A 25,908-nucleotide genomic window follows, 5' to 3' on the forward strand; every position below is an offset into this window, starting at 1 on the left:
TAGGGGAAGAGTTTCAAAACCCCAAGTGACCAGTTGGTGCAATGGACACGGGGAAAAGGACAGCTAGAAGGTGGTAGGTGCTCTCTTGAGTGAGAAGGCAAAGCAGCAAGGGCAAACCTCCATTCATCGCTCCAATTGATAAAAGCCAACCTCACCCCCTCCTACATTCAGTGGGGCATTTTGAGCCAGGAAACGCTTACGTATGGCCCAGAGAAAAGAGGTAAGAAGGCAGAGGTGTGAGGAAGCACCCCCGTACTTACAGCACCGTAGTTCTTCCTGCAGTTATGTCCACGCCAGTATCTCTGAATCATCAGGACCGAATTTCTCACTTTCAGGAAATTGGACCTGCAAAGGCATTTCAATCACTTGCCTCTATGGTTTGCCTGCAAGTTATCATCATTTCCTGGGCCTCATTCTTTGGAGATTTGAAACTGAGCAGCCCGGTAAAGTAAACACTGCATTTTTGGCCTGAAAAAGTCTCCCCCAGCTCTTCTTGCTTTGATAAAAAGATCTGTAGGAGCTCTCTCTGATAGATCTCTGCAGGCAGATTCTGCCAGATTACGGGAATGGGCAGAGCGGGAGATGCTGAGAATGGTCCCCTCTTTCCCCTTGCCCTGCACCCTCATCTCGCATCTGAAGTCTCTTTCCTGCCTGCTCTCCTTGTGTCATCCTGAGAACGGATTCAATATCACCCAAATGATCAAGAGAAAACTTCAGCAACACCTCCCTTCTACCCCCCATCTGCTCCTTCCACTCTTCTTAGCCTGGCCTAATTCTACCTGTAGACATCTCAGAGACAATTGTCTTGGAAGGGTCTCGCCAGGAATACCGTGGGAAAGATTGCCGAGTTATTTAGCTGTGCCCTTTCTGCAAAGCCTAAGGCACAACCTGAGTCACAGCCATGGCTTGAACAAAGAGCACAAAGCCCCAAGAACTGTCCCTCCTCTGTGGCTGAAGCTTGGCCTTGGCTGTGGCTCCCTCTTTTCTTCCACAACTGTGCCATGAGTTCCCCACGGACTAGGACCCACCCTCCGCCCAAGTCTGGCAACTGGACTGTAAAGGAAAGAGTTCTGACCCCTTGGGCTTTGGGGAGAGAAACGTTAGTCACAGTGGACGACCCGTGGTCTCACTGCAGTCTTGTGGGGATCCCCACGGACTGGAGGCATAGCACTGCCTTCAGCAGGCTCAGAGCCCCACTGCTGCATTATCACAGCAAACATCAGCTCCCCTGAAGACAGCACCGAACAGGGACAGAAGGTTCTAGTCTCTCCATGTCTGAGGCAGATAGCACAGTTTTCCTCTTGTTTCTTCTACTGTTTTCCTCCAATATTTGCTGCACCTGCGTGCCAACACATCAGGGCTCCCCTCTCCCCAGCTGCAGGCAGGGCAGGTCAGATGGGCACCGAGGGAGTGATGCATCCCCCAGGAGCCACTTGATGGGTGAAGCATCCCACATAGCCCACCTCCCGTTTGGCAGTGGGGCTCACCTGTCTTTAAACCCACGGACCACCTTCTGGATAAGGATGACTTTGTCTGTGATAGCCTTGTCTCTCTCAATCTCCAGCAGCATGTCATGGTGGTCCTGTGGAAGGAAGCGACACAGCACCCATGTCTCAAGCTCTCCATCTGCCTGACATGGGGCAGGAGGGGTGGTATCAGGCCCTTCCCCAGAGGACATTTTACATCCCAAGTATCACCCCACTTACTGGAGAAATCCTAATATAAACCCTAGTGATCTACTGCCTTCATTCCCAAATGAACCAGAGCATCCAGAAGCTGCATATGCAATACTTTATAGTCTGAAAACAACCAAATTACATTGCCCTTCCATGCAGAGATCCTTGCTAGTGCTGTCAGGCATGGGAGCATTTCCCAGGAGCACTGGAGAGGTTTGGGAACAAACTCCAGGCTGCCCAGGTCCCATTGCTCCATCTAGCCAGGGCTGCAACATAACCTAAAGACAAAAACCTCCCCCAAACACTGAATTTCCTTACCCTGAGGCTTTCAGATGCACCACTCCAAGCTTTCTATTGATTCTTCCCATGCCATTTGTAATTTGATTTTCTTTCCCGGTTGCTGCATGCTGAGCCCTGCCGTGCTGGGTGCAGCAGAGGCAGCTCCACACATTTCCTGCTTTGCTCGACCTCACGAAGCCCCTTGGGGCCTCCCAATTTCTCTGTTTCCTGCCCTGACAGCTGCAAGATCTTGATAACAGGCTCTGGAAAGAGCGACTAGTGGGAACAGCTTCTAAGGAAGAGATGGGGGTGTTTGCACTGGTGATGGGGTTGGGGGTGAATTTAGATATAAGCAGTCAGGGTTTTCTGCTGAGATTTTTGCTCGAGAGAAGCCTTTGCTTCCATCCTGGTTCCTGGCCAGCTCAGCCTCATCCTCCCAGAGCAACACAGGAATGGGTTTGTAAGGAGAGATGAGTGCGAATGGGGCTGCAGGGGACCTGCAACGTTGGGCTGCTCTGTGTCAGCTGGACCGACGCAGAAAGGGAGGCTCTAGGCACATCTTGGGTTGCACAAGAGCAAAGCTCTTAAAAGCAAAGTGAGCCTGTTGTGGTCTCAGTCCCTCTCTCTGCAGAGCTCTGCATGGACATCCCTCCTGCTGCCATGGTATTTTGGGTGAAGGTAGGAGATGAGGTTGAGTGGCTCAGCCCAGGAGGGAAAAGGCCGTGCGCGGTATGTGACTACTTCTGCCTCCGTATGGGTATGTGCATGCATCAGTGCTGGTGGAGTGTCAGGACTTCCTCCTGTCTGATGCTTCCTAAACCAGCCCCAAATATCCTGCCTTGGCTCAGGTTCTACCCACTGCCACGCCAGCCCAGGGACCACGGCAAAGGGTCACATCTTGTGATGGAAGGGGAATGGTAGGAGGCGACTTCACAGGCAATGGTCCCTGATGGCAGGGGAGATGTGGAGAACCACTTGCCTTCAGGAATATCTTTGTCTTGCCGATTTGCCAGTCATCATCCTTCCCGAGCACTGCTTCGGCAATGCGCTGGCACGTCCCACGCAGGTCGCCCTGGTAGTAGAGGGGGTGGAATTCACCAGGACCAGCCTCACCCATTGCTCCTCCCAAGTCCAGTGGGGACCTTTTCTGATCCCAATTCCAGCAGTTTTCTGCTAATGAGGTTCCCAGAGCTTTACAGTCACCTCATTTAAGGTGAGTGAGAGGGACAGGCTGAATACGGCTGCCTGTCCCTGCCAGCCCTGTAACCATTTTTACTTCACTTGGAAAGTCCAGATCACCACTGTAACATCTGGGGATCAAATATTGCATAATTGCTTTCGGAGAGGATGCACACCCCATAAACATCTCTGGAGAGACCGGCAGAGAGCTATCGTTACCCGTGGAAGATGTTCACCTGCTTGTACGCGGGCTTCACCCCAGGCATGAGCACCCGGTACCGGTCCACAAACTCCACAAACGTGTAGCGGATGGGGTAGCCAGCTCGGCGGATCCGGATGGTCTCCATCATCCCTGAGTACCTCAGCTGGCGGACGCACAGCTCCCGGTCAAACAGCTGGGGAGGATAAAGGACACGGTGGTTTGATTGCACATCCTGGCCTGGATTGGCTGTAAGCGTGGGGACTCTGAAGATGTGCGGGGCAAACAAGTCAGGCATCCACCCAAATCCTTCCCTTGGACTCAAGGCCATAGGACTCTTGTCTCTGTCATGGGCCTGATCCTATAAACTGCTGAGTGTGCTTGATCACTCCATTTCTTTAATTCCTTCTTGCCAGACTGGATGTGCCCTAAACAAAGGACTGAGAGGAGAACTGGTGAGCACAACCTAACGGTGAACGTTGCCTTGGGAAAATGAGCAGCGATGCTGCCTCTACGAGGGTCAAACAGTACAGTCATCCTTGCAATGATCACTCGTGGTCATTAACTTCTGACCATCACTCTGAGCTTCACTGACACGATCACAGCTCTCCTGTATGGACAGGACAGTACCATTTCACAGGTAGAAGAAGCAGAGGACCATATCAGCAAAGGTTCAGACACTAAAGGTCTCAGCGTGCCTACACTAGGTTTTCTTAGGATAGGTGACACCCTGAAGTCACAAAAACGAAGAGTGCAGCCTTGAAGATGCCGAGGTCCTATGATAAGCTTGTTATCATCAAACCACCCTGTACCCAGGAGAACATCCGAGGAGCTTAAAATGGACAGGTCAGACCTGAGACCAGCTGAGGGTTTTAGGGAAAGGACAAATCTGGACCTGCATCCGTGGCTGCTCCTGACAAACAATGGACAGTTTCAAGGCCAGACAGCAGACATAGGTAACCCAGTCCTTGCAGATAATAAACCTGGCTGCTCTCCCTTGCTTCAGGGGCCTCAGGGTGGATAACATGTGGTGCTGCTAGATGGGCAGATCTGCTGAAGCAAAGGGAGGTTCAGGAGTGCATTGAGAACCATGGAGCCCCCTCTTGCAGCCTGATGTTGTCTGCTGGGAGCATCCAAAATGTGTTCAGCCCAAGTGCAAAATAAAGGCAGACATGGTGTGGTGCTGGCACACCACAGAAGGTCACAACAGTAAAGCCAAAGAGTTACTGCCAGGGTGTTATTCATCTGCCCTCCCTTTAGCCGTCTAAAATGTGAGCATCTGAGAAAGTACGTGCCTGTATCTAAGACATCTCTGTATCTCAGATGCATCTCCTGGGACAGGAGGATCTGCCCTATGGGTGCAGCCATCTCCTCATCCCTGGAGGGAGCTTTTTCACTGGCTTGTTGCAGCCACTTAACCATGAGAGGGCTGCAGTGAAGTGACACAGATCCTGATCGCAGGAGAAGACAACGGATGAGCGAGGAAAAGGAAGAAAGTAGCATCATCCAGATCTAGTCTCAAGCTCTCCCTGTCTAAAGAGGGTATTGGGGACAAGAAAGATGCAGAGGAAAGAGGTGTGTGTCCCTCTGTCTCCCCTTGCCATGAAGCAGAAGGGTATGTGAGTGGTTGTGGACTTGCAAATAACCCTCCGGAGTTTGTAGGGCTAGTTCACTGCATATATAGGCAACTACATGCTCCTGGCATCAGGGTCTGATGAGGCACAGACTGCTGGAGAGAGTTTTGACTTTCTCTGCATTGTTTGTTACCTAATTCATCCCAACGCATTTCTCTTTGACTAACCAGAACAACAGAGCAATGCTCAGAAACAGCAGTGTGGAATGATGTACAGACCCAGACAACGCCCGCCACCATCCCAATGCAAACAATTTTATTCTTTTTTTTTCCCCCAAAGCACATTTTAGGAGGAAGCAAAAGTTTTAAAATAACATAAAGTAACAAACAGTCAGAACTTTCCACTGACCTTTCACTTCCCACCATTCCATTTCCTATCACTATCAGTACACTTTCCTTCAAAGCCAGGGACAGAAAATGAACTCCTAGAAAATGTTCTCTTTTGCAGTCACCCTGCACAGCTCTGCATACCATTATCTGGGATTTTTTTTTTCTTTCTATTATTAAACCAAAGCAAAAAAAAAATTTAGCAAGAAATCACATTTCATGTCATATAGCACTCTAGTCTCTGACTCAGCGTTAGCTCACTCATTACTTTATTGGAGAGATCAATTTTTCTGTGTCTTATCCTTTCAAAATTGTAGGGTTTTTTTATGTCCCACTGAAAGTTTTGTAGATAAATGTGTTGCGCAGAGACTTCTGGCTCAGCGCTTGCAAGAGCTGATGAAACACAGACTTCCTATGAAGGACACAAAATGCCAGACCGAATCCAAGTGTAAAAGCAGCTCAAAGTCAGGGCACTGGGAATAGGTTATTAACATCAGTTCAGGATGCACATCTGTTTCTCAGCATCATCCATGTCGTTTTGATCTCAGCTCAGGTGATAATCTCAGATCAGACATACTGTTAAATATTAACCCAGTTAAGATGCTGTTAGGTTGCTTTTTATGCTCACCAAACCCAGGATAAACTGCTCTGAGAGAGCCACCAAACCTTTCACCCTTCATCATGTTAGGCTCACTGAAGAGCAAAAATAAATTTCAAACAAACACTGCTTGTACTTAAGAGCTCTGAAATGCAGTATTTCATGGTTTTTTGCACTCAGTTGAGCTTTGCTAACAGACACTGATTTTAGATAAAGCTTCAGCTCGGGTTAAATTAACTGCTACTGAAGTGCAAAGGCACGGGCAAAATGATTCGCAGAAACAAACAGCTGAAATTATTATTAAATAAAGGTCTTCTTCCCTGAGCAATATCACTATTAAGAGCGGTGAGCTGCTAACAGCACCAGGGTCCCATCCTGCAAGGTGCTGAGGGTGGGATCTGGGTGTTCAGCACCCGCCTTATCATCTACCTTTCACTGCAAAACTTGGGAGGCCCCTCCGTGAGCTGTTTGTGGTCAGGGGGATTTACAGCCATCTCCTTCCCTTTCATTTGCTCTTTAAAGTTTGTCCCTAGAGCGTTCGTCGCTTTTGAAGTAACTCTCTGGGAATCAGAGTAAAATACCTTTCCTCTGTTCTATTTTTTCCTTTTTTTTTTTTTTTTTTTCCCTCTGCTTTTAGAATTGTTTTCACAATTGGTGCTAAAAAACCCTAAAGGATCTAATGAGGATGAAACAGAGCGAGATTCCTTGGAAGCAAAGATTTTGTAGAAAACACCCATGGGAAGGGGCTCACTTTTAGCAAATGTCGAACCCTGCCAAAGGACTAAACCCATGGCCCTACAGCTCAGCCTGTCTCTGGTAGGGAGGTACCTACCCCCTATGGAAATTCAGAGGCATTTTCTATAGGAGAAAGGGTGAATTCCTCAAGGTCATCCTTGGGAAGAAAGGCAGGGGCAGGATTTCCCCTCAGCAAAACATTTTGGGGTGCTGTTGGATCGCAAAGCAAGATTTTGTCAACCCTTCAGTGACTCCCTTGCCTGCAGAACAGGCTGTGGGTTGGTTTTCTAGGCACCCAGGCTTAGTCGTGACTCCACTGACGCCCAAAGGAGTTTTGCCATTAGCTCCAAGGCGGAGTGACCCTGCAGGCAGTCCTGTACAAAAGAAGTAGTCAGGAAGAAAAGCAGGACTTACCATGGGCTTCTTGTACTCATTGGGCTTGATGCAGCGAACAAAAAAGGGCTGGCACACACTGAGAGTCCTCATCAACAGCTCCAGGGAGCGCTTGAACTGGCTGCTGAGCGTCGGCGAGCGCTTCCTCGTCTCTGCTCCCTGCAAAACCGCAGCAGAGGGGGCTCAGGAAATGAAAGGATAACATTGCCTTTCCCCTCTGGCCACGTCCCTGGGAACGTCCCGCAACAGCCAGGGCTGGAGGTGGGGGGGAGCAGGGCCAGAGATGGTTGAGCAATGTGGCAGGAGAGGTGCAGGACAGAGCCAGTGAGCTTGCAATGGCCGAACGCTGGCAAACTGCTCCATACGCCTCTACCCAGGGAGGAAAAGTGCCAAAATTTAATTTCTCCAGCTCAAACCTCCCTATGTGACTGGCAATCCCAACTGCCCTATGCAGAGCCACGAGGAAGATCTGCCCGTGAGAGCAAACAGCCCCCTTCTGGGCCATCAAAAATCTCTGTATTGCAGCTTGGGGTGATGCATCTGCCCAGGGATGCTCCTCAGGAATGGCTTGGGCTTCCCTGTCCTCATGCATTGCAGCACGGTCACGCCAACCCCTGTGTCATGGTCCCTCATGTCAGGCTGATCCCCTTCTGTTCCCTGGGGTGTAGGACCAGAGACCTACGTTTGGTAAAAAAAAAAGGCCGGGGCACTTTTGCTGCAGAGTGATTCTGCAACAGCTCCAGAAACTTCTGGTTACATCTATATTCCTCAGCCTGCACTACAGGGAAGATACAAGTCGTGTTTGGAAAAGAATATTAACTGGAGTCAATGAGGAGGGCATTTAGGTTGAATCAGGATGATTTTGAGTATTTTGCTTGGTTTATCTCCCTTGGTTAAATTAATAATTCAATCTCCATTTTCGAGGCAAGTGTTTCTAAAGCAGACTAGAGATGTTTCCCTTAACAGCCCCTTCTCCCTGCCCTGGGAGAACATTGTTAAACCACCTCCAGACTAAATGAAGCCCCTAGCTCATTTCATGTTGCAGTCACTGTTACCTGAGCTCATTACACGTCAGTCACAGTGCTGCTGTGTGTCTCACAGGGTTTGGTGTTCAGGGAGCCTTTGTGGGGCAGCAGGTACTGCTGGTGGGTTGGAGGAAGAGTTGGACACCAGGATGCAACTCCCTCCGAATAAAAAAATGAGGCAGACTGTGACATGCCTATCGACATGACCTGGTGGCCAGGGATTTCCAAAAGGGAGGATTCCAGCAGAATTTCAATGTATTTTTCCTCCAAACATCCTCTTCTTTGCAGGTAGTGAAGCCATATGTGGAGTCACAATGTCTCCATTTGCACTGGCCTTGCTGCTACGTTTTGCGAGGTGGTGAGTTTTATTTCTACTTTTGCTAAAACCTTTATGTGCGCTTCATCGTACAGCACTGATAACCTGCCAGATAACATTCCCACCCCCAAAATCTGAAGAATTTCACAGAATCACAGGATAGTTTGAGTTGGAAGGGACTATAAATACCATCTAGTCCAACCCCCTTGCTGTGGGCAGGGAATTTGCACAGCTCGGGTTGGATATGATGTTGAGACAAACCCAATCAACACAAACACAAAGTCATCATGGAATTCCAACAAGAGAAAACCCAGCTCATGCACACACCAGAAAAACCTGGCCTGCTTCTCGAAAAGGGCATGGGGGGTGTGTGTGGGGTTTGTATCAGTGATCTCTCCCAGCAAAATCCTCCCCCAAAGGACAAGCTGTTAACAAATCTAGCGTAATGATGCGGCTGCTACCTGCAGAGCACTGTAGAGTCTAGTGCTGACATTCTGTCACAGATTTGATGAGCAATAGGCCATTTCACCAAGAATCCTGGTTTCGATAGCTTTGATTAATATTTTCTTATCAGTTTGCTGGGGTGTGCAAGGGGTCCCCTCTGTGAAATGTGAAAGGATAGCCACAGGGGTTAGAAGCAGCAACAGATGTAGGAGCAGGGCTGGAAGTTGGAAGCAATTGCACATTAGTCAGGTTTGCCAGTTTGAGCTTGGCTGGGAAAGGTCATTTTTCAGCTGTGGTGGTAGGAAAGGTGCAAGACTTTGTACAAGGGTCTACAAGGGAATACATGAGTGGTTTGCTGCCAGACAGCAAGACCTCCCTCTCTAGGTTGCTGATGACTTGCATTTCTTTCTTGCATGCATCCAGCTCTGGTAGAAAGCAGTGGTGCCATCTCCATCTTTACACCTGAGTGCTTTTTGCTGGGAGGTGTTGGAGGGAAGGGGCAGTGGCCAGAAAGCAGCTTGTCTTCCTACCCAAATTGTCTGTGCAGCCTGAGATTCTCCTGTCAAGACTGCACCACCCCATCCATTCACATGCTTCCTGGGCCTGACCTTCGGGCACAGACCCCTCTCAGTGTGGGCACCAGCCACGTGGGCACTAACCAGGCTCTTGGCTACACAACGAAATATCAGGTGAATGCTTTGCCTCAGCCTCCTCTTGCACGGACAGGACGAGACCACTGAAGTCATCATGGTTCCTCCCATCTCACCTCAACACCAGGGTGGGGAGAATCATATCTCTTCCCTTATTCCAGCAAAATGGCCAGAAAAATAAAAGGAGTGGAGCAGCCTGGCAACACAGCCTAGCAAGGCACTGAAAATACAGGCTTTACTGCAGAGAAGGAGCATTTTTTAGCGCAAAAGAGACCCAGTCCCTGTAGCCTGAAGCAGAAAGCGCTGAACACCGTCTTCTTTTCTCCTGCTTAGACATGTCTTAGCTTTCAAACTCTGAGACTGTAGCATCTTTGGGACATAGACTATCTCTTCACTAGTGTCTATACAGAGTCTAGCACACAGGAGGACGTGTAGGATTCACAGGTGCTGTAGCCCAGACTGAGGCACTGAGTAATCACTGTGCTCAGCATCGAAGATAAAAAAACCGCCACCAAACAGTAGAGAAAAAGAAGAAAAAGAAGAGAACTACATGATTTACAGAGATGCACCATCTCAGAAGAGAGTTCAGAAAGATGTGTAGACCAGCATGATATTCAGAAATGCTTCAGTGCCACTCCTTTCTGCCATCTCGAGCCAGCCTGAACTCTAGAGGTGCAGACACACGCGTGGCTGTTTGCAGTAACATAAAGACAAAAGTCAAGTCAGAACATCATCGGCAGGGCACAAGAGGATGTTCCCCCAGCATGAGGTGTCTGAGATCCCCAGTGATGCAGCTGGAGCATCAAGACATTTCCCAGCATCTCTGTGAAGCTCTAAAATCTCTAGGGACCTGTTCAGACTCCTTCCTTTGGTGTCTTGGACACATTTAGGTACTTAAGTGTCCAGGGCTGAGAAAGCAATTACCAGTTCAGCCTGTTCACACCCTGTGGGTTCAGTGGATTAAGACAGACACAAAGATATGTTAGACAGGGTCGTCTTAATAAAGACCAGATTGCTAGGGCAATCACCAGGGTTTTTTTTTTTAATTTGTAACATTCAAAACAAGAAAACAAAAGCAAGGAGAAAAGGCAAGTACAAAGAGAAATGTCACTGAGTCAGAAATGGTAGGAGTGACTCCTGCTGCCCCTCTGCACCTTCTCCTCCCACTTTAAGGAGAAGGCTGCACGGTGCACCAGGATTGTCGTGCTCAGCACTAGGTCTGCCAGGGAGATGGTGACCTGCTTCAGTTGAAACGCAGAAAGATTAGTTACTTAAGGTGAGTTAGGGAAGGAGAGAGAAACATGCACCCCAGCAACACTCTGGGGAAAGGTTCTGGACAAAAGACTGTCCTTCCATCTCTTTAGGTTAATAAGGTCACTAAAATGGTCCATGCCAACATGACGTGCTGTTTCTCAGCCTTTTTTTCTAAAGACTGAGAAAAATGACACTATTTGTTTGTTATTTTGTATGACATGTCACTGGGGTGGCCTCCGGGTGACCACTGAAAGTTGAGGCCCCCTCACAGGAATATCTGCAGTGGCATATAGTGAAGAGACAGTCTCTCTCCTAAATGCTGTGCAGTCTGAAAAGTGTCTTCAGATGCAAAATTGACACAGGCTATGTGCTGAGTATCACTATATTGACCTGCTCCCCTTTTTTATAAAACTTACTGATATTGATATATTTGGAAAATTTTTTTGGCCTGGGTGCTCCACACTTCCTCAGTGCCTAGCAAATACAATCAATTATTATTCATTAGAAAACCTACAAAACATACGGCTATATTATAAGAAGAACAACAATGAAACTTATAAAAATAATCAGTATTATGCCTTCCATTTCCTCGTATCTCCTGTTGTTGTCTTCAGGGAAAAGACTGGTCTGGGTATTTCTGACAGATTTTGCACAATTCCCTCCTGGATTTAATTCCACCATATCCTAACTCAGGAAGGATGGGTTTGGTTTTTTTTTTTTGTTTGTTTGGTTTTTTTTTGGTGTGTGGCATTGCTACAAGTCTAGAACAGGGCCCAATTTGATGTGCAATTCAAACAATTTGCAATCATGATACGGAGGGGAAGGAGTCCAGCTCTAGAATGAATGACTTTGGGTCATCTTGGGTCAGATCCCCCTCATTGGAATTCCAAGTGCAAACATCCCGAGACACTGCAGAGGTAAGAAGGGTTGAAATTCAGCCCCATGCAAGGATTTGAATTCTGAAAATCAGGTCCATCTCTAACATAATCCTCTGGCTATCGGAAGATTGTCATGGAAATTTGAGCAGTCGCAAAGTTAATTCGCAAAACCTTTAGCACACAGTATGTTACCCTATGAGCAAATATCTATCAAGAAAGGTTTGGGAAGCCATCAGAACCAGTCAGGAGATGAGATGGAACAGAAAAGACCTAAAAAAGGTGCCAAGAGCCTGTTTTGATGATCATGGCAAGGTTCAATATTAACTGTGTCTTTGAAGGCTTGAATCTGAAATGTCCCCTGAACAAGACCTAAAAAACCTCTGAGAATAATGGCATTTCCAAGTGACCCAGAAATGCAGTCTAAGAGTCTCTCTTTGCACATGAAGTATCAGCTTCCTGCCCCAAAAAGGCCAAAACAGGGCCTGATTTGCAGTTGCATGGAGGAATAATGTCCCACTGAAACCAATGGTGGCACCATGATAAAAAACAGACAAATCCCACAGATGGTCCATCTGAAGTTAATTAAAATTATTCAAATATTAGGAAAAAAAAAAATAATCCCAAAACTTTGGCTTGGGCTGGTTCTGATTTTATCCAAACCAAATTCCCATTATTACAAAGCTTCTGAGTTGAATCCTAGAAATAAAAGACATAGTCATACTCCTTCATCTATTCGAATAGCTGTAAAAATGCTCACCGTCATACTGATCACTTGAAACGGATCCTCTATAGATAGTTCAGGAAGAGTAATAAACCGACAAAAGCAAAGCACAATCCTTGCCAAGGAGAGGTGAATATACAACAGAGGAACTCATGTATTCAGTTTACCTTTGGTGTGGGTGTGGGCGACTGGCCAAATGTGCTGGATGCATAGCCACAGAGAAACTACATGAAGCACAGGTGAAAAAAACAAAAAAACAAAAAACAAAACAACAAAACACAAACAGAGACAGAGAAGAGCAAATAGTGAAAAGAAGGAATAACTGAAATGGGAGCCTGATATTGTTAGTCTTGAGGGTCCAGCCATTAAAATATCTCACAAACAAAATGCATTAATTCTTAGATTTTTGTCTACTCCCCTCCTGGCTTTTCTCTTTCATCTTCACGTTCACATTCCTGAAGCTGAGTGAACTGCTACCAGCCAGATCTGGCCTCTTGGAAAGAAGTCTTCTACATCTTCTAACCTCACTTGTTATCCATCCAGTTTCAGTCACCTTTCTCTCTCACACATCCCTGCTCTCCTGTGACTGGTGCTCTCAATACACGAGCGGTTGGGAAAATGCCAGGGAAAAACCAAATTTCCACAAAAATCTAAAGAAATCTCTCCCTCCTTGATTTTAATCCAACAAATCAGATATTTTCTATAGAATTGAAATTTTTGACAAGGGGAAAGACCCCAAACGTCCCATTGGCTTTTCCCTTCACCGGTTCCCATCCTCCACTGATCCTTCCACCTGTTCCTCGAGGAAGCAGCGCTGTCAGACCCCTCCGGCTGGAGGAACAGGGTACAATTCCCACTGAATCTATCATTTCACCTGGCACCTCTCACAGCAATGTTCCAATTCATCAAACACATACAGGTTGACCTTCTCTATGACGAGCGTGTTTAAATCAGGCTTCGCAGCCCCACGTGCTCTAGCAAGTTCCCCACGCAGGTTTTGTTGTGCACAAATATTGGGTCTTTCAAAGACCAAACAGTTACCGTAATATTCAAACACACACTCTCGACTAGTTTTCAAACGTCTCTGATCTGTGGCTTTCTCAAGTTTCTGCCATATTAAGATCCCGTTTGAAAGACTGAATGTCAAGCAGACATGGACTTGCTTTGCACTGACTCACAAAATCCTACAAACTCGTTGATAAGCTCCTGAGGACCAAAGGGTGGGAGTTGTTGAGCAAAATGCCTCATTATTTGATTTAGCTCTTAACAAAGAGATTAACCTAGATTTGATTGACCTGGCCTGAATGTCTCTGGAAGGTTTCTCCACAGATTGTCTCACTGATGCTCGGGGAAGGCATGCACACTTCCAAGAAGAGCTTTCGCCCCAGCTCTTTGCTACATGCAGTCAATTCCCATGACCCAGGCTCACCTACTTCTTCTTTTGGGGAATTTTCTTTAAGAAAGGGGCTGCGAATATTCTTGAATTTTGGTGGAAATCAATGGCAAAATCATCTCAGCCCCACGATGGATCCTGTTTGTCTGAGCCCTTTTGTTTGTGTGGTGTTCAGGGGACATTGTGCATGATTAAGGGATCTGGTACACAATGTTTGCTCCTCTTCCAGTTCCATGCCAGTCAGGTTACAAATCTCTCATTCAAAAAAGAAAAGCAGAGATCATTAAAGTATCAAAGCACAGGGACCACCACTCGGGACAGATTCCCAAGAAAAAAAAAAAGTGCTCTGATGCTTTAAAAGGTCTCAGTTCTCAGGTCCTGGACAACACCCAGGTGAAAATCTCCATTTTGCTGTCATATACTTCCAGCATCTTTTAAAGATGCTTGGTAAGTGTCCCCGTGAAGAAATCTGTACAACTGTGTAAAACTGAGAGCTCCCTCTCCTTGATTCCCCAGAGTGCATCTCTGCTCAAACAAGGAAGAAATAATTTCCAAGTTGAACTGCAAAGCTTGCACTGAAAACAAAAAAGCAGTGAGGAATAAGCGATAAAAAGCAAAGTAAATGGCAACACTGATGCTAAGGGAGTTAGCGCCTAGTTCAGCAGGAGTATCCACACCTGGGGATAGCTCTGAACCCACCAGAAGTGTCATGCCAATTGGTAGCTTAATTGGGGCTGATAAATGTTATCCTCTTGTTCCCAACGAAGTCAAAAGGACATTGATCATTCATTTCAGCAGAAGCAAAACTGAGTGGCTAAAGATTATGAACAAGGCTTGCAGAAGTGCCTGTAGCCTAGTTAAAAAAAATTCTTGGGAATTTAAACATTTCTTTCCCTCATCAGCTAAAGGAACTCAGCACTTAAATCTGTTTGGCACTCCTGAGAGTCTCTAAGTCCCTTAAGCCATCAGTGGCATTGGCTGGCATTTGGAAATAGGACTCCAACTTCTAAAAAACTTGGTTGCTTTGATAAATTTTACCCCCACACCATTTGCAGTCCCATGGCTTTGCCTAGGGAAAGAGTGGAGGATTTGGCCATAGCGACCTATCTGTGTAGACTTCCAGGTTCTGTAAGGTTGATATTTTAAAACAGTTTCTGCTTTAATTTTGGGAGCAGGGCTAATGATGTCTTAGTAGGGAGATGTAGATGTTCAGCTTAAGAAAACATCGTATATTTGTGTTATTAATGGTGAAATAGTCATTAATCTCAATATTTAAGATGGCATCCTAGTAATAAATGCTCAGATGGGGTGAGAAGAGTTAAAGCAATAACTGTGCCTTCCTCCAAGGCTTCAGTGCACATGGTCTTCTCCCACACCAAGCATGGAGTAAGCACACACCCTCCCAGAGGGCTGGGATGTGGAAAGGGGAGCTTTGAAGTTCAGCTTTCATACCCGGTGTCCTCTTTCTGCTGTCATAACAGTAAAACACAACCGTCCTGCTGCGTGCTTAAAGGTTAGCCAGATTGTCCCTTCAGTCTGCTCTGGTCTACAAGTATTTGGTTTTCACTTCTCACTTAGATCTAGACTGCTCAGCTAAAGGAGCTAGCTCTGTCTCAGATTTCTACAGTCAAAACCCTTACTGTTCCCATCCCTACACAATTAGGAGGGGACTAATCACAGCACAAAATAATATTTGACAAACTGAATGCAGTGAACTGGGGGTGTGGAGGTACCACATTAACACTTAACACTCTCTGATGGTTGGCTCACACCAGCAGGTTTGAAACACCCCAAACAGCCTTAGAGCAACGTGACTCTTTGCAAATCTTCTGCCCCTTCCAGCAACATCCCCCTGTGAATGAAGGTCTCCCGCCTGCATTACCATTGCCACATCTGCTTGGAAGATCTGCTTGATGAACTTATTTTTTGAGGAATGCACCAGCTGAATGATGTCTCCATGCAGCGTGTCCCTGTTTTTCTCCAAGAAACCTAGAGGAATAATGGGACAACACATACATAGATGACACAGTGCAACATGGCCAGGATGAGCCGTGCAAACAGCCTCTGGGTTGCTGGATTACTGGCTGTTCTTGGGGAGGTAATGAGTGGGCAGAGATAAGGGGGACCAAGAGAAGGAAGACAAGGTGCATCTTGAGCCTGGATCAAAGATGCATGTGGTGCAAAGGATTGCAGTTCTGTCATGGGCACAACAGGAATGAAACACCACCACACTCTGCAGCTCATAGGCACTGCTGAAGGGCCAAGTCCCTGCAGCCAGAGGAGGAGTACGCTGACACTACTATGGGCTACCATCCTGCTCTGCTCCAACACAGCAGCAGTTCACCTTCCTCCGGGCATCCCCTCACACCTGCCATGCCCCAGGAGCTGCAACTTACCTTTTGTTTCGTAGTAAACAATGCCAGCAAAGTGATTAATGCCAAACTGGGTTTCATAGTTATTCTTCGGAGGAATATAGTTGGTGTTAAGCTTGTGCTGGGAGTTCAGCTTGTGTAACATGGTGGCATCTGTACCCTGTGCATACAGGAAAAGATCTAACATTTAACCAGGGTTTGTTCCATTAAAATAATTTTCCAATCAACAGTGCATTTCTTTTTTTGTCTTGGGTGACAATGTGTATTTATTTTGAGAAGAGATGGGTTGGAGAGGATATCTCAAGCACAGAAGTTAAAGAAACTGATTAAATATCACTGGCATGTTTTGCTGGTTTTAAGACAGTGCTCCTAAGGGAGTATATTTAATATTATTTTCTCTTAAACTTTGTCAGAGGCTATTCCTGAGCCTCTTGCAGGCATATTCTTCCGTCAGAAATACTAACGTGTTTTAAGCATGGTTGTGGTACGCAGGGAAGAAAATGTGACAGAGCAATAAAAACTACGAATAGGCAACCCTCTGGTGAATGTGTGTTGGGGGCCAACCACACCCCTCATAGGGTGCCAGCATGCAAGTGCACAGGGGGTAAAAAAAAAGGAGAGTCATTGGAAGCAGGGCTGAGCCAAAAACACACCTTAGGGAACTTGCTCTCCTCGTCAATGAGGGAGATGATGTTCATGGGCTTGATGGCAATCATGTCCAAGGCATCCTGGTTATCGGTGAACTCGATGTGCTGCCAGTTGATGTTCTCCAGGTTGTACTCCTCCTGCTCTAGTTTGAAGACATGGCGCACGAAGAACTGCTGCAGGTTTTCATTTGCAAAGTTAATGCAAAGCTGCTCAAAACTGTAGAGGGAAGGTCAAGGAGAGGACACTTTAGATCCACCGCGGTCTATCTTTCTCCATCTCTCTCCATGCTTGAAGCGACACTCTCAGATCACGTCAGCCACTCAGTAAGGTTGCTGTTGGCTGAGAATTTCCTTAGTGGTTCACATAAACAGTTTTTCTCCCCCCAGACAACGTTATAGCCATCATATGTGTATAGCCTTTAGGAGATACGTTGTCTGCTGCAACATAATAGTGATTAGCTCTGATGATATCTCATACAGAAAAAGCCTTGGCCCAGCCCAGTCCTGTTCATCTCAGGAGAGGTGAAAGGACAGCAAGACCTTGAGCTTGGGGTGGTGAAGGAGGGTTAAGACCTGGTCCTCCTTCTGCAGGTTCCATACCTGTTCACTGTGAAGTTCTCAAAGCCAAAGATGTCAAGGAGGCCGATGGATCTCCTGACACTTTTGAGTTCCTGCGAAGGAGGTCTGTAAATTGCAGCATTGATCTTCTCCACAATCCACACAAAAAGCCGCCCATAAATTCCCTGCAATATCCCAAAGATGGAGGTCACTAAGAGAGGTTAGCAGTCCACTCTGCTATTGTGGCACCACTTCGCTCGTGATGGCACAGGCTCCCCTGAAGTATGGCCAACAACTGGACAGCCCCTCTCCAACATTTATGCCAGCTCTTGGTATGGCTTAAAGCTTCAAAAGCTGTTATGTAGATCAGGGAAAACAGACCTGAAATCCTAGATAAAAGATAACTGAAAGCAAAATCCCAGATTTGGATAGTCCTATATTTGGGATTTATAGGCTTGCTGTAAAGGCAGAGAGTCCTTTCCTTCATTTCTAAACATGTCTCTCCACAGATCAGAAGAGCCACGTTACACTGCTAGACAAGCCAAGAATGTCTCACCTGGACAAGGTGCTGACTTAAATGTTGCAGCACCGGCTGACCAGTCTGCTGATTTCATGAAAGAGCTATTGCTGCTTCAGTAATTCCAGAATTCCACATTTTACAGTGTTATTAATTTCTTTTGTATAAGCTACAGCAGTGCTACCAGGAGGGAAGCCTGATCCAAAGGCTCACTACCACTGGAGAAATCACTGCCTGGATTTGCAGAATAGTTAGGTATCAAACCAGCTAACTTGATCTACCAGTTCCCCACAGACAGAGCGGGGGGCCCAGGTTGGCCAAAGTATGCCACTGGTACTTGGTTTTCAACCTTACATGGGGCTGCAAACAGCACAGCAGCGCTGCACACCCACCCTGTCATCCTTCATCACCCCACAGCCTTGGGTGGTACTCTAAGTGTTCTGATGGCTGCTGAACTCCCTTTTCCTGTGATGTTTGGCTTTATGTACTGCTGCAGACATGCCCAAATCCTGAAATTCAGGTGTGGGTGTTAGAGGTGCTCTGATTTATAGCAGCTGAGGATCTAGCCCTGGGGCTTAAGCTGGAATGTTTTCCTGAGGTTGAGGTGAAGTCATTTCAGTCATGCTGGCTCCTTCTATAGGTCACCTTTAGGTATAGACAGTTTCAAGTCCAGACTGCAAATCCCCTGAAGACCAGCCAGGCTCTCTAGACTCCTTCCACCTCAACTCTTTGTGCATCCCAGTGGGAACACAGTTTCAAGGCCACCTGCTGATCTGAGTTCAGCAAGATAGCGAGACATTTCACAAAGCGAGACATTTCTCCTGTGCAGTTGATGCTCTCATCTCAGAAGCGTCAGATTTCTTCAGCTTATGAACAGGACCAGAAGGGAATGCCCTAACACTTACCTTTACAAAAGCGTCCCTCACATCCAGTGCTTGCTCCATGCTGAGAGGGGTGGAGACGGTCTCACCCCTGGTGATTATAGTCCGGCTGGTAAGGCAGTTCATCACGTCCTGAGGGTCAACCTGGCAAAGACACCACCAAACACAGCTGCTGACTATAACACAAGGTGTCCTTACAGTGGCCTGGGCTACTGGCCTGAATGTGCATGGCCAGGGGGGAACAGTGCAGCCCCCCATAGCTGGAGGTAAGTGACTTTTCTTAGCTGTACAGGGCAAATATCTCAAATGATGTCACAGGCATTTTCAGAGAAAGTAATTAATACTTTTATACACTGTTTTAGTATGGAAAGTGTTCTTGTGATTTAGTGTGAGATGTTAAGGAACGTGGGGAGAGAAGATGAAAAAGCAAAGCTGTATCCTATCAGCACGAATGGAGCTTTGGATCCCCTTAACCCTTTGTCATACTTCTGAGATAGAACCAGAGAAATGTCAATCCCCTAAAGTACATGAAAACAGCCTGCAGACAGCTGTGGATCACACTCTGGCAACAGCAGTGCCTATGGAGATGAGATGGTGTCCCTGAGGGAGCCCTGTTACTTGCTGGGGAGGCCACTGAGGAATGCTCCAGCCACTGCATGCATGGCTTGGGTGAGAGGCATCTCACCTCACTTCAGGTACATCTCTGTCTCAGCCGCTGTAATAAACTCTTTACATCAATGAAGGAAACACTCTATTTTAGGAACTGAGCTATTCTGGATGTCCTTCTTAGGATGACGTGCCACCAAAGTGCCTGTTTCTCTCTGCTGGTGTGTAGGGGAGCTCAGATACCCAGCTCAGATGGAGATCTCCACCTTCATGCTGCCAGTGCAGGGCAAGATATGGCTTACCCAGGCCTCTACGTCCTTCTAGAACTGGGTGCAAGGAGAGTCTGGCTCAGATGAAGCTTTGCCGCAATACTGGGAATAGGGGAACAAGCCAGAAAGGGGAGAGCAGCATCGCAGAGCCACTGACCTCCAGCAACGATGCCGCCGTGATTAGCGATGCTGACTGAACAACCTCGCAGGCATCCAGGTTGTCATAGGTCCGAGCTGGGGGAAGAAAGGCAGAGGGAAAGCCGTCAGCGAGGGACATGGCTCTGCAGAAGGTGGATGAGGGTGAGGGGAAGGGTCTTTCTCCACTGGCTCTGTGTGATGGCCAGGCAAAAGCTGTCCATCAGAAGGAAAAGTTCATGTGGCTGCTGGAGTCCTGCTGCTGCCTGCAAAGGACCTGTACTCTGCTCTGCCAGCCACCCTAAATGACTGATGGGGTAAAAACATTTCTAACATGTAAGAGCTTTAGGCTTCTGTCTTCCAAAGAGGCTTTTAAATTGCCATGTCATCTCTGACAGCAGGGTGGTTTGGTACCTTTACAAAGGCATATTCAATCATACAGGCACTTGTCAACCACTCCATTAGTCTCTTCTTGCAAAACCTGAGTCTACTGAATGGCTTGTGGCCATATTCAACCTCCCTAAATTCAGGAAAGGTGGATGTCACTGAGCATACTGGAGTCTGGCAGCCCTACAGAGTGGGGCTATTCCTCCTTTCTTGTCCTTACACTCCACAATAAGCACCGGAGTCGCTGGCATGGCACCATGGCAGGTGGACTGGCTACAGCCCTTTGTCCCTGAGCCTGGGTCCCTCTCACCACGCAGAATAAGGAGCAGAAGTGACCATGTCCCTGTATTTTGTCCTTTTACCTTCATACTGCAGGTTCCCCATGTGCAGGATGGCTGCCAGCAGCTTGGAGATCTCCCAGTTCTCCGTGTCGGTGAACATCAGGACCTTCATCGCGGAGCGGATGTTGGCGTACTCCTTGCTGTCATCTCTGCCATCGCAGGTTGTGCAGTTACCCTGGGGAGGCGAAGAGACCGCACAGTGCATGGGGTAAAGCAGAGAGGGAGGGTCTGGCAAGGATGGGTGTAACCCCAGGCTATGCAGGGCTTCCCCCTAAATGAGCAGATGTCTTGTATAAGGGATGAATAAGCAAACGATGATGTTGAACCTGTGGATCTGGCTCTGCCCTTTGGTGTATACTGTGATTTGGTTCTCAGCTCTGTGACCTGCACTTACCCTGCTGTCCCCAGCTACCCTGTGTCTGGCTGCAATCAGCAGAGGAGAAGAAGCTCCCTGAAGTGGAGATACAGAGCGAGAAGGAAACATGCCAGAGGCTCCCACTGATCCAGATAGAAAACTGGCTCCCAGCCTCGTTGATGATGGACCAGCCTTATTTACACCTGCTTCTACCAGCTCCTCTGGATTGCAACACTGGGAGCGGGGCTGGAGATTGCTGGCTCTGTCAGACATGTGGAGCAGAGACAGCTCAGCACTGTATGCTGCAGAGAATGCACCATCCAGCCATGCATGTCTCCTCGTCCATCGCTGCTGCAAGAGCATCACGTCGTATCCAACACCCTGGTTATTTCCAGACAAAGTGGCCTGGGCACCAAACACTAAAGTCATCCAAGCATATGTCCTGCTTCACAGGAAGAGTGGAAATAACCTGGTCTATACACAGGGGATAAGGGTTTACACTAAGACTGTGAGGCTTGTGGTGGTGGGACAAAGAAGTCCCACAAACCCCGTGGCTAAGACTCAGTGCTGTGAAGAAAGCAGCTCTCACTTCTCTCTCCCTTGCTAAGAAGTTTTCACCACATCACCTCACCAAACCTCTGCTTCGCTGCGCTCTCACCATCGCAAGGTAGTTGTAGTCTGTGGCTTTCCCAAGACCCAGCTTCTTCTTCTGCTCCATTGTCATTCCTCTCAGCATGCAGTAAAACACGTGGTAATTCCTCTCGTCCTGGGCCTGCGGTAGAAGAGCCAGTGTCAGCTCTGCGAGGAGAACAGCACTGCAAAGGCCGACTGACGGGGTGCCAGCTCCCACGCCTTGCAGATGTATCGCCTCACCTGCCTGCAGACCCGGGACTTCTCCAGCAGGTACTGCTCAATCTTTGCCCCCTCGATGGCTCCCCTTTTGTTGAAGTGGATGTCGATGTACTTCCCAAATCGGCTGGAGTTGTCATTACGAATGGTCTTTGCGTTCCCGAAAGCTGCGGGGAGGAATTGCAGCGGGTCAGAGAGGACCTGACGCAGGGACAGTCATGGATCTGGTCTCATAGGCAAAAAAAAAAATAATCGGAAGAGCAAGGCTGAGAGGGTAAAAAATAATCCCCAAAGCCTTTCCCTTAAGTTTGGCTGGCTCGATTTCATCTCAGTGTGGGGAAACAGGATATACTGCAGATGACTGTCCTTGGAAATACAGAGAGGAGCCCAGAGAAGGAGGTATGGGAACAGGGTGACCTTATCCAGGAAGAAGGGCTCTGACAGCAGGGTTTTGGCAGCAGCTGATGAAACACAAGAGCGTTGAGCGAGGCCGGCAGAAGGATGCTGCAGTGCGTGAGTGCTGTGCTGTGCAGGAAATGACAGAGCTGCTGGTGAGTGATTTGGTGACCGAGATTTGCTGAGTGATTTGGGGACTGAGGGGGAAAGAAAAGAGTTCGTCCTTCAGGGAGATACAGAGGACTAAGTCAACTTCCAGAGGGATGCTTCTCCCTGCAGACAGACGGTGTGCAGAGGAAGGTACCCATCCATCCTCTGTGTGGGTGTTCACCACTGCCATGAGTGCCCCCACCAGCATGACCTGGAATTTATTCTCCAGGATTGCTGGTGGGTGGTGGAGATGCATCTGAAATACAGAGCTTCTCTTCCCCTCAATCCTAGCAGCGATGAAGCACGTGTTCAAAAACACGCTGTGTACATGCCGTGCGCCACGATGCTTTACACCACCTGTGGTCAGGCAGCCCCGCAGTGCCCCGAGAGCCTCGTTGCATCTTCAGGCCACGACCGAGGGAAGCTCCATCAGAGCACAGAGAAGGAAAGCTCAGCCAGTGGCTTGCTTGTCTGCTCTGCTAACATTATGCATGGAAAGCAGTTAGGATATTCACATTTCTGTTGATTCTTAGGGGGCTATTTCCCAAGCAAAATACAGCTCCCTGGGAGTAGTGGGGGTGGTAAAAATGTTGTTCTTTAAGAAAAATGCCATTTTTCTGCATAAGTGTAAAAGGACCATCTGCCATCACTTTGTGGCCAGAGGGTCGGATCACCTATTTAATTTAAAGACAACCAATTAAAACAGTGGGGCTGATCACAGTAACAGCTTGCCAATGAACCTATTAAGGCCACGAGCTGATCCTCGTTATCTGGTTCTTTCTTGATCTGCCTTTTTCTGCATTCTACTGCCGATCACTGATCTTGGAAGGAAAAGGTGGGGATTGTTATTGTGTATTGACAGCACAAGGGGTTTAGTCTGTGAAGCTCTGGTCAAATTAACCTCATGTTCTGCTGAACCAGCCAATAGGGATAGGATTTTTGCAACCATGGTCAAATAGCACAAAAAATTAGTTACTCGAATGTCGCATTTACAGGATATTGGTTCTCTGCATACAGTTGTAATTCCAGCACTGGAAGAGGTGGTGAGATTTTTCAAAAGAGCTTTGTGTATTTGGTGATCAACATTTTTGAAATCCCAGACTACACAGAGAATTAAGTAAAATTCATGTTTCTGTTAGGAAATTCTGGGGGGGAAAAAAAAGTACTGATTTAAGTGATAAACCATGTTTTTCAATTTTAAGTGAATAAAACAATTGAAAAGTTTTTCAGGTCAGCTGGAACGTTTTGCTTTCAATAGCTGTCGAAGATATTAATGGAAAATTTGAGAGCCCAAATCAGAGAATATTAGTGCTGTGAAAAATAAATTAATATGGAAAGAAACAGAACATGCTGTTTAACAAATGTTGACATCATGATATCATTGCTTTTGATTTTTTTTTTTTTAAATTTTGTCACTTTTTGAAACTCAAAATGCAACAGAAGTGACTTACATTTGGCTATATTTTGTGTTTCCTGAATCTGATTTTTGGGGTTTTTTTGCCAGAAAAAAAATGCCTCCATTTTCTGAGGCCTCACCTTCCAAAATGGGATTTGCTTCCAGGACCTGTTGCTCAATCCAGGAGTGCTGACCGCTGATTGCTGCCAGGAACTGCAGAATCAGTTTTGTGCTTTCTGTCTTCCCTGCTCCAGATTCACCACTGTGAAGACAACAGGAATCGAGGTTAGTGGAAGCCCTGCTGCCTCCCCGCCAATGTCCCTCTCTCTGTCTCCAAAGGGACTGCTGTTTCTGCCTCTTCTGTTAGCACAGGTGGGATGAGGCCACTAAGGGATGGGCTTCCAGCATCCCAAGGACTGGTGGTCGGATGAATGGTAGGACACAGCACCAGAATTTTTCCACCCAAGATACAGATTTGCTTTACAGTCCGTTTGGCCCGAGCTGTTGCTTGTGTTTGGGTTCCTCCAGCAAATACCATCATTCAACCAGCACTAAGGAGGTGGTGAAGCACTTGTAGACAGTGCTTTTCCAGGTATGATCACCAGTCCAGGGGCTAGCTGGTCCTGTGGGTTGTTTCTATCACCAGTCTTGAGCTGCCAAAATGCTCTAGAAGGCAGACTGTGAAATATTGCCTTTTAGCGGCGGGCGCTTTCACAGGTCCCCTCGGCTTGTCCTACCAAGGGTCAGGTAGGAGAGGAGAAGATCAAGAGGCAAGAAGCAAGAGTAACTCCTCAGAGCTTTCTCTCCACTGAAAGATAACTTGTGCTGGTACAAGAGGAAGGGCTGGGCAGAAATCCCTTGGTGTGAGTCTGTGGCCCGTCTGATATATGGGGCAGCCGATATAAGTGATTGAAATGGACCTTCCTGGTGTTCAGTAACCAGCCCTGGACCCGCTGCCAAATTACCTCGCTGGCCACTGGGACACTGCATCACACCCGGCCTTGGCTCTTCTCTGAGCCCCATATGATGCTTTTTAGCCCTGCGAAGTAATCATTACTGTGTGGACTTTTCAGTCCCACGTATCTGAAATATTGTGCATGGGATGCTCCAGCGTTGGTTTTACGTAAGGAAACTTAGGGCAGGCGTGCCTTGGAGGGAGGTGGTGCCCCAAAATCGCAAAGACTGTCTGAGGGTTCAGAAATTGATAGGATAGTGTTGGAGAGCTGAGGGAACCCAATCTGGTTCATACCACCATTTGGGACAGACGCTGGAGTGAACTACACCCATAAGTGTGGACAGACATTTCTTGGTGCCCAAGGCTGACCAGTCCAGAGCAGAGCCATGCAGGGAGACACCAGTTTGGCAGTGTGAACAACCACAGATCCAGTGGCTGAGCTTGTCCCTGGCCCTTCCTTGTGTAGAATGTATAGATCTTTGCATCTTTGATGTCTGTAGAAGTACTGAGTTTAAATTTAAAAGGAGAGGTTAAAGATGATCATGAGATCTATGAGGTTGTAGGGTAAGTACCAAAGGATCGAGAAAGCAATTTTACTAGGAACAGTGACTGAAATCAGAGACCACCTCTGCGCTGGAAATGTGTGGAGGGAAGATCTAATAGGTCATTCAAATTTCTGATTCTATTTGATAAGCTGTTCCCTATCAACGATGTTGCAGATGCTCAGCATCCATTTTCGGGACATGGCCCATTTGGGAATTCACCAACTCACCTTATGATACAGCACTGGTCCTTGTTGTTGCGCTGCATGTTGAAGTAGCAGTTGTCAGCGATTGCGAAGATGTGTGGTGGCATCTCACCAATCTTTTTGTTGGTGTACAGGCGTATCTGCTCAGGTGAGTAGATGGGTAGGAGCTGGTAGGGGTTTACTGCCACCAATATTGAACCAGTGTATGTCTGGAGGAGAAGCACATAATGGTTTAGGGGACAATGAGTTGTAGCTGAGAGGCTTTGGCAGCTTGGATGGAGTGTGGAGGCCAGGAAAATGAAAGTTTTTCAAAAGCTGGATGAAAGATGATGTTCATGTCAAAGATGCTTGCAGGGTGGAGCCTGGAGCAAAATTGGAACAAAAATCCCAAACTTTCTAAATCAGTTCATACTCAGCCCTGCTCATGCACAGCATGGATCCAAGCCTTAGTTCATATTTTGGATGCTCCTCAGTTAAGATTCAGAATTTCAAGTCAAGCTCATATTTGCAAAAATATCACCAGAACCAGCACATATCCACACATACCTATTGCACTGCACAAATGATGAGAAACTAGAGAAGAAAGAAACCTGAAGATCATTGCTGTATCTCAAAGCAGGACCAGCTGGATCCAAACCATTCCTGA

General features: G+C 47.2%; 1 protein-coding gene across 3 annotated transcripts in view; it reads right to left on the reverse strand.

The window, feature by feature from the left end:
• Nucleotides 1-25,908, reverse strand: part of MYO7A (myosin VIIA) — a 68,702-nt gene that overhangs the window by 32,749 nt on the left and 10,045 nt on the right. For 2 of the 3 annotated variants that reach the window (XM_074918554.1, XM_074918562.1), the window contains 16 exons: nucleotides 25,287-25,471; nucleotides 23,700-23,821; nucleotides 21,642-21,784; nucleotides 21,427-21,540; nucleotides 20,435-20,588; nucleotides 19,708-19,784; nucleotides 18,700-18,819; nucleotides 17,320-17,462; nucleotides 16,726-16,936; nucleotides 16,097-16,232; nucleotides 15,583-15,689; nucleotides 7,041-7,178; nucleotides 3,371-3,529; nucleotides 2,935-3,027; nucleotides 1,488-1,582; nucleotides 261-345 (listed from right to left, as the gene is read on the reverse strand). In XM_074918554.1, coding sequence (XP_074774655.1) covers nucleotides 261-345; nucleotides 1,488-1,582; nucleotides 2,935-3,027; nucleotides 3,371-3,529; nucleotides 7,041-7,178; nucleotides 15,583-15,689; nucleotides 16,097-16,232; nucleotides 16,726-16,936; nucleotides 17,320-17,462; nucleotides 18,700-18,819; nucleotides 19,708-19,784; nucleotides 20,435-20,588; nucleotides 21,427-21,540; nucleotides 21,642-21,784; nucleotides 23,700-23,821; nucleotides 25,287-25,471 — 2,082 coding nt within the window. Of the gene's footprint in view, nucleotides 1-260; nucleotides 346-1,487; nucleotides 1,583-2,934; nucleotides 3,028-3,370; nucleotides 3,530-7,040; nucleotides 7,179-12,474; nucleotides 12,532-15,582; nucleotides 15,690-16,096; nucleotides 16,233-16,725; nucleotides 16,937-17,319; nucleotides 17,463-18,699; nucleotides 18,820-19,707; nucleotides 19,785-20,434; nucleotides 20,589-21,426; nucleotides 21,541-21,641; nucleotides 21,785-23,699; nucleotides 23,822-25,286; nucleotides 25,472-25,908 lie in introns of all 3 variants that reach the window. The other variant, XM_074918545.1, reaches the window with a different exon arrangement.

The sequence above is a fragment of the Athene noctua genome, chromosome 1 (genome assembly GCF_965140245.1).
Source record: "Athene noctua chromosome 1, bAthNoc1.hap1.1, whole genome shotgun sequence".
Taxonomy (NCBI): Eukaryota; Metazoa; Chordata; class Aves; order Strigiformes; family Strigidae; genus Athene; species Athene noctua.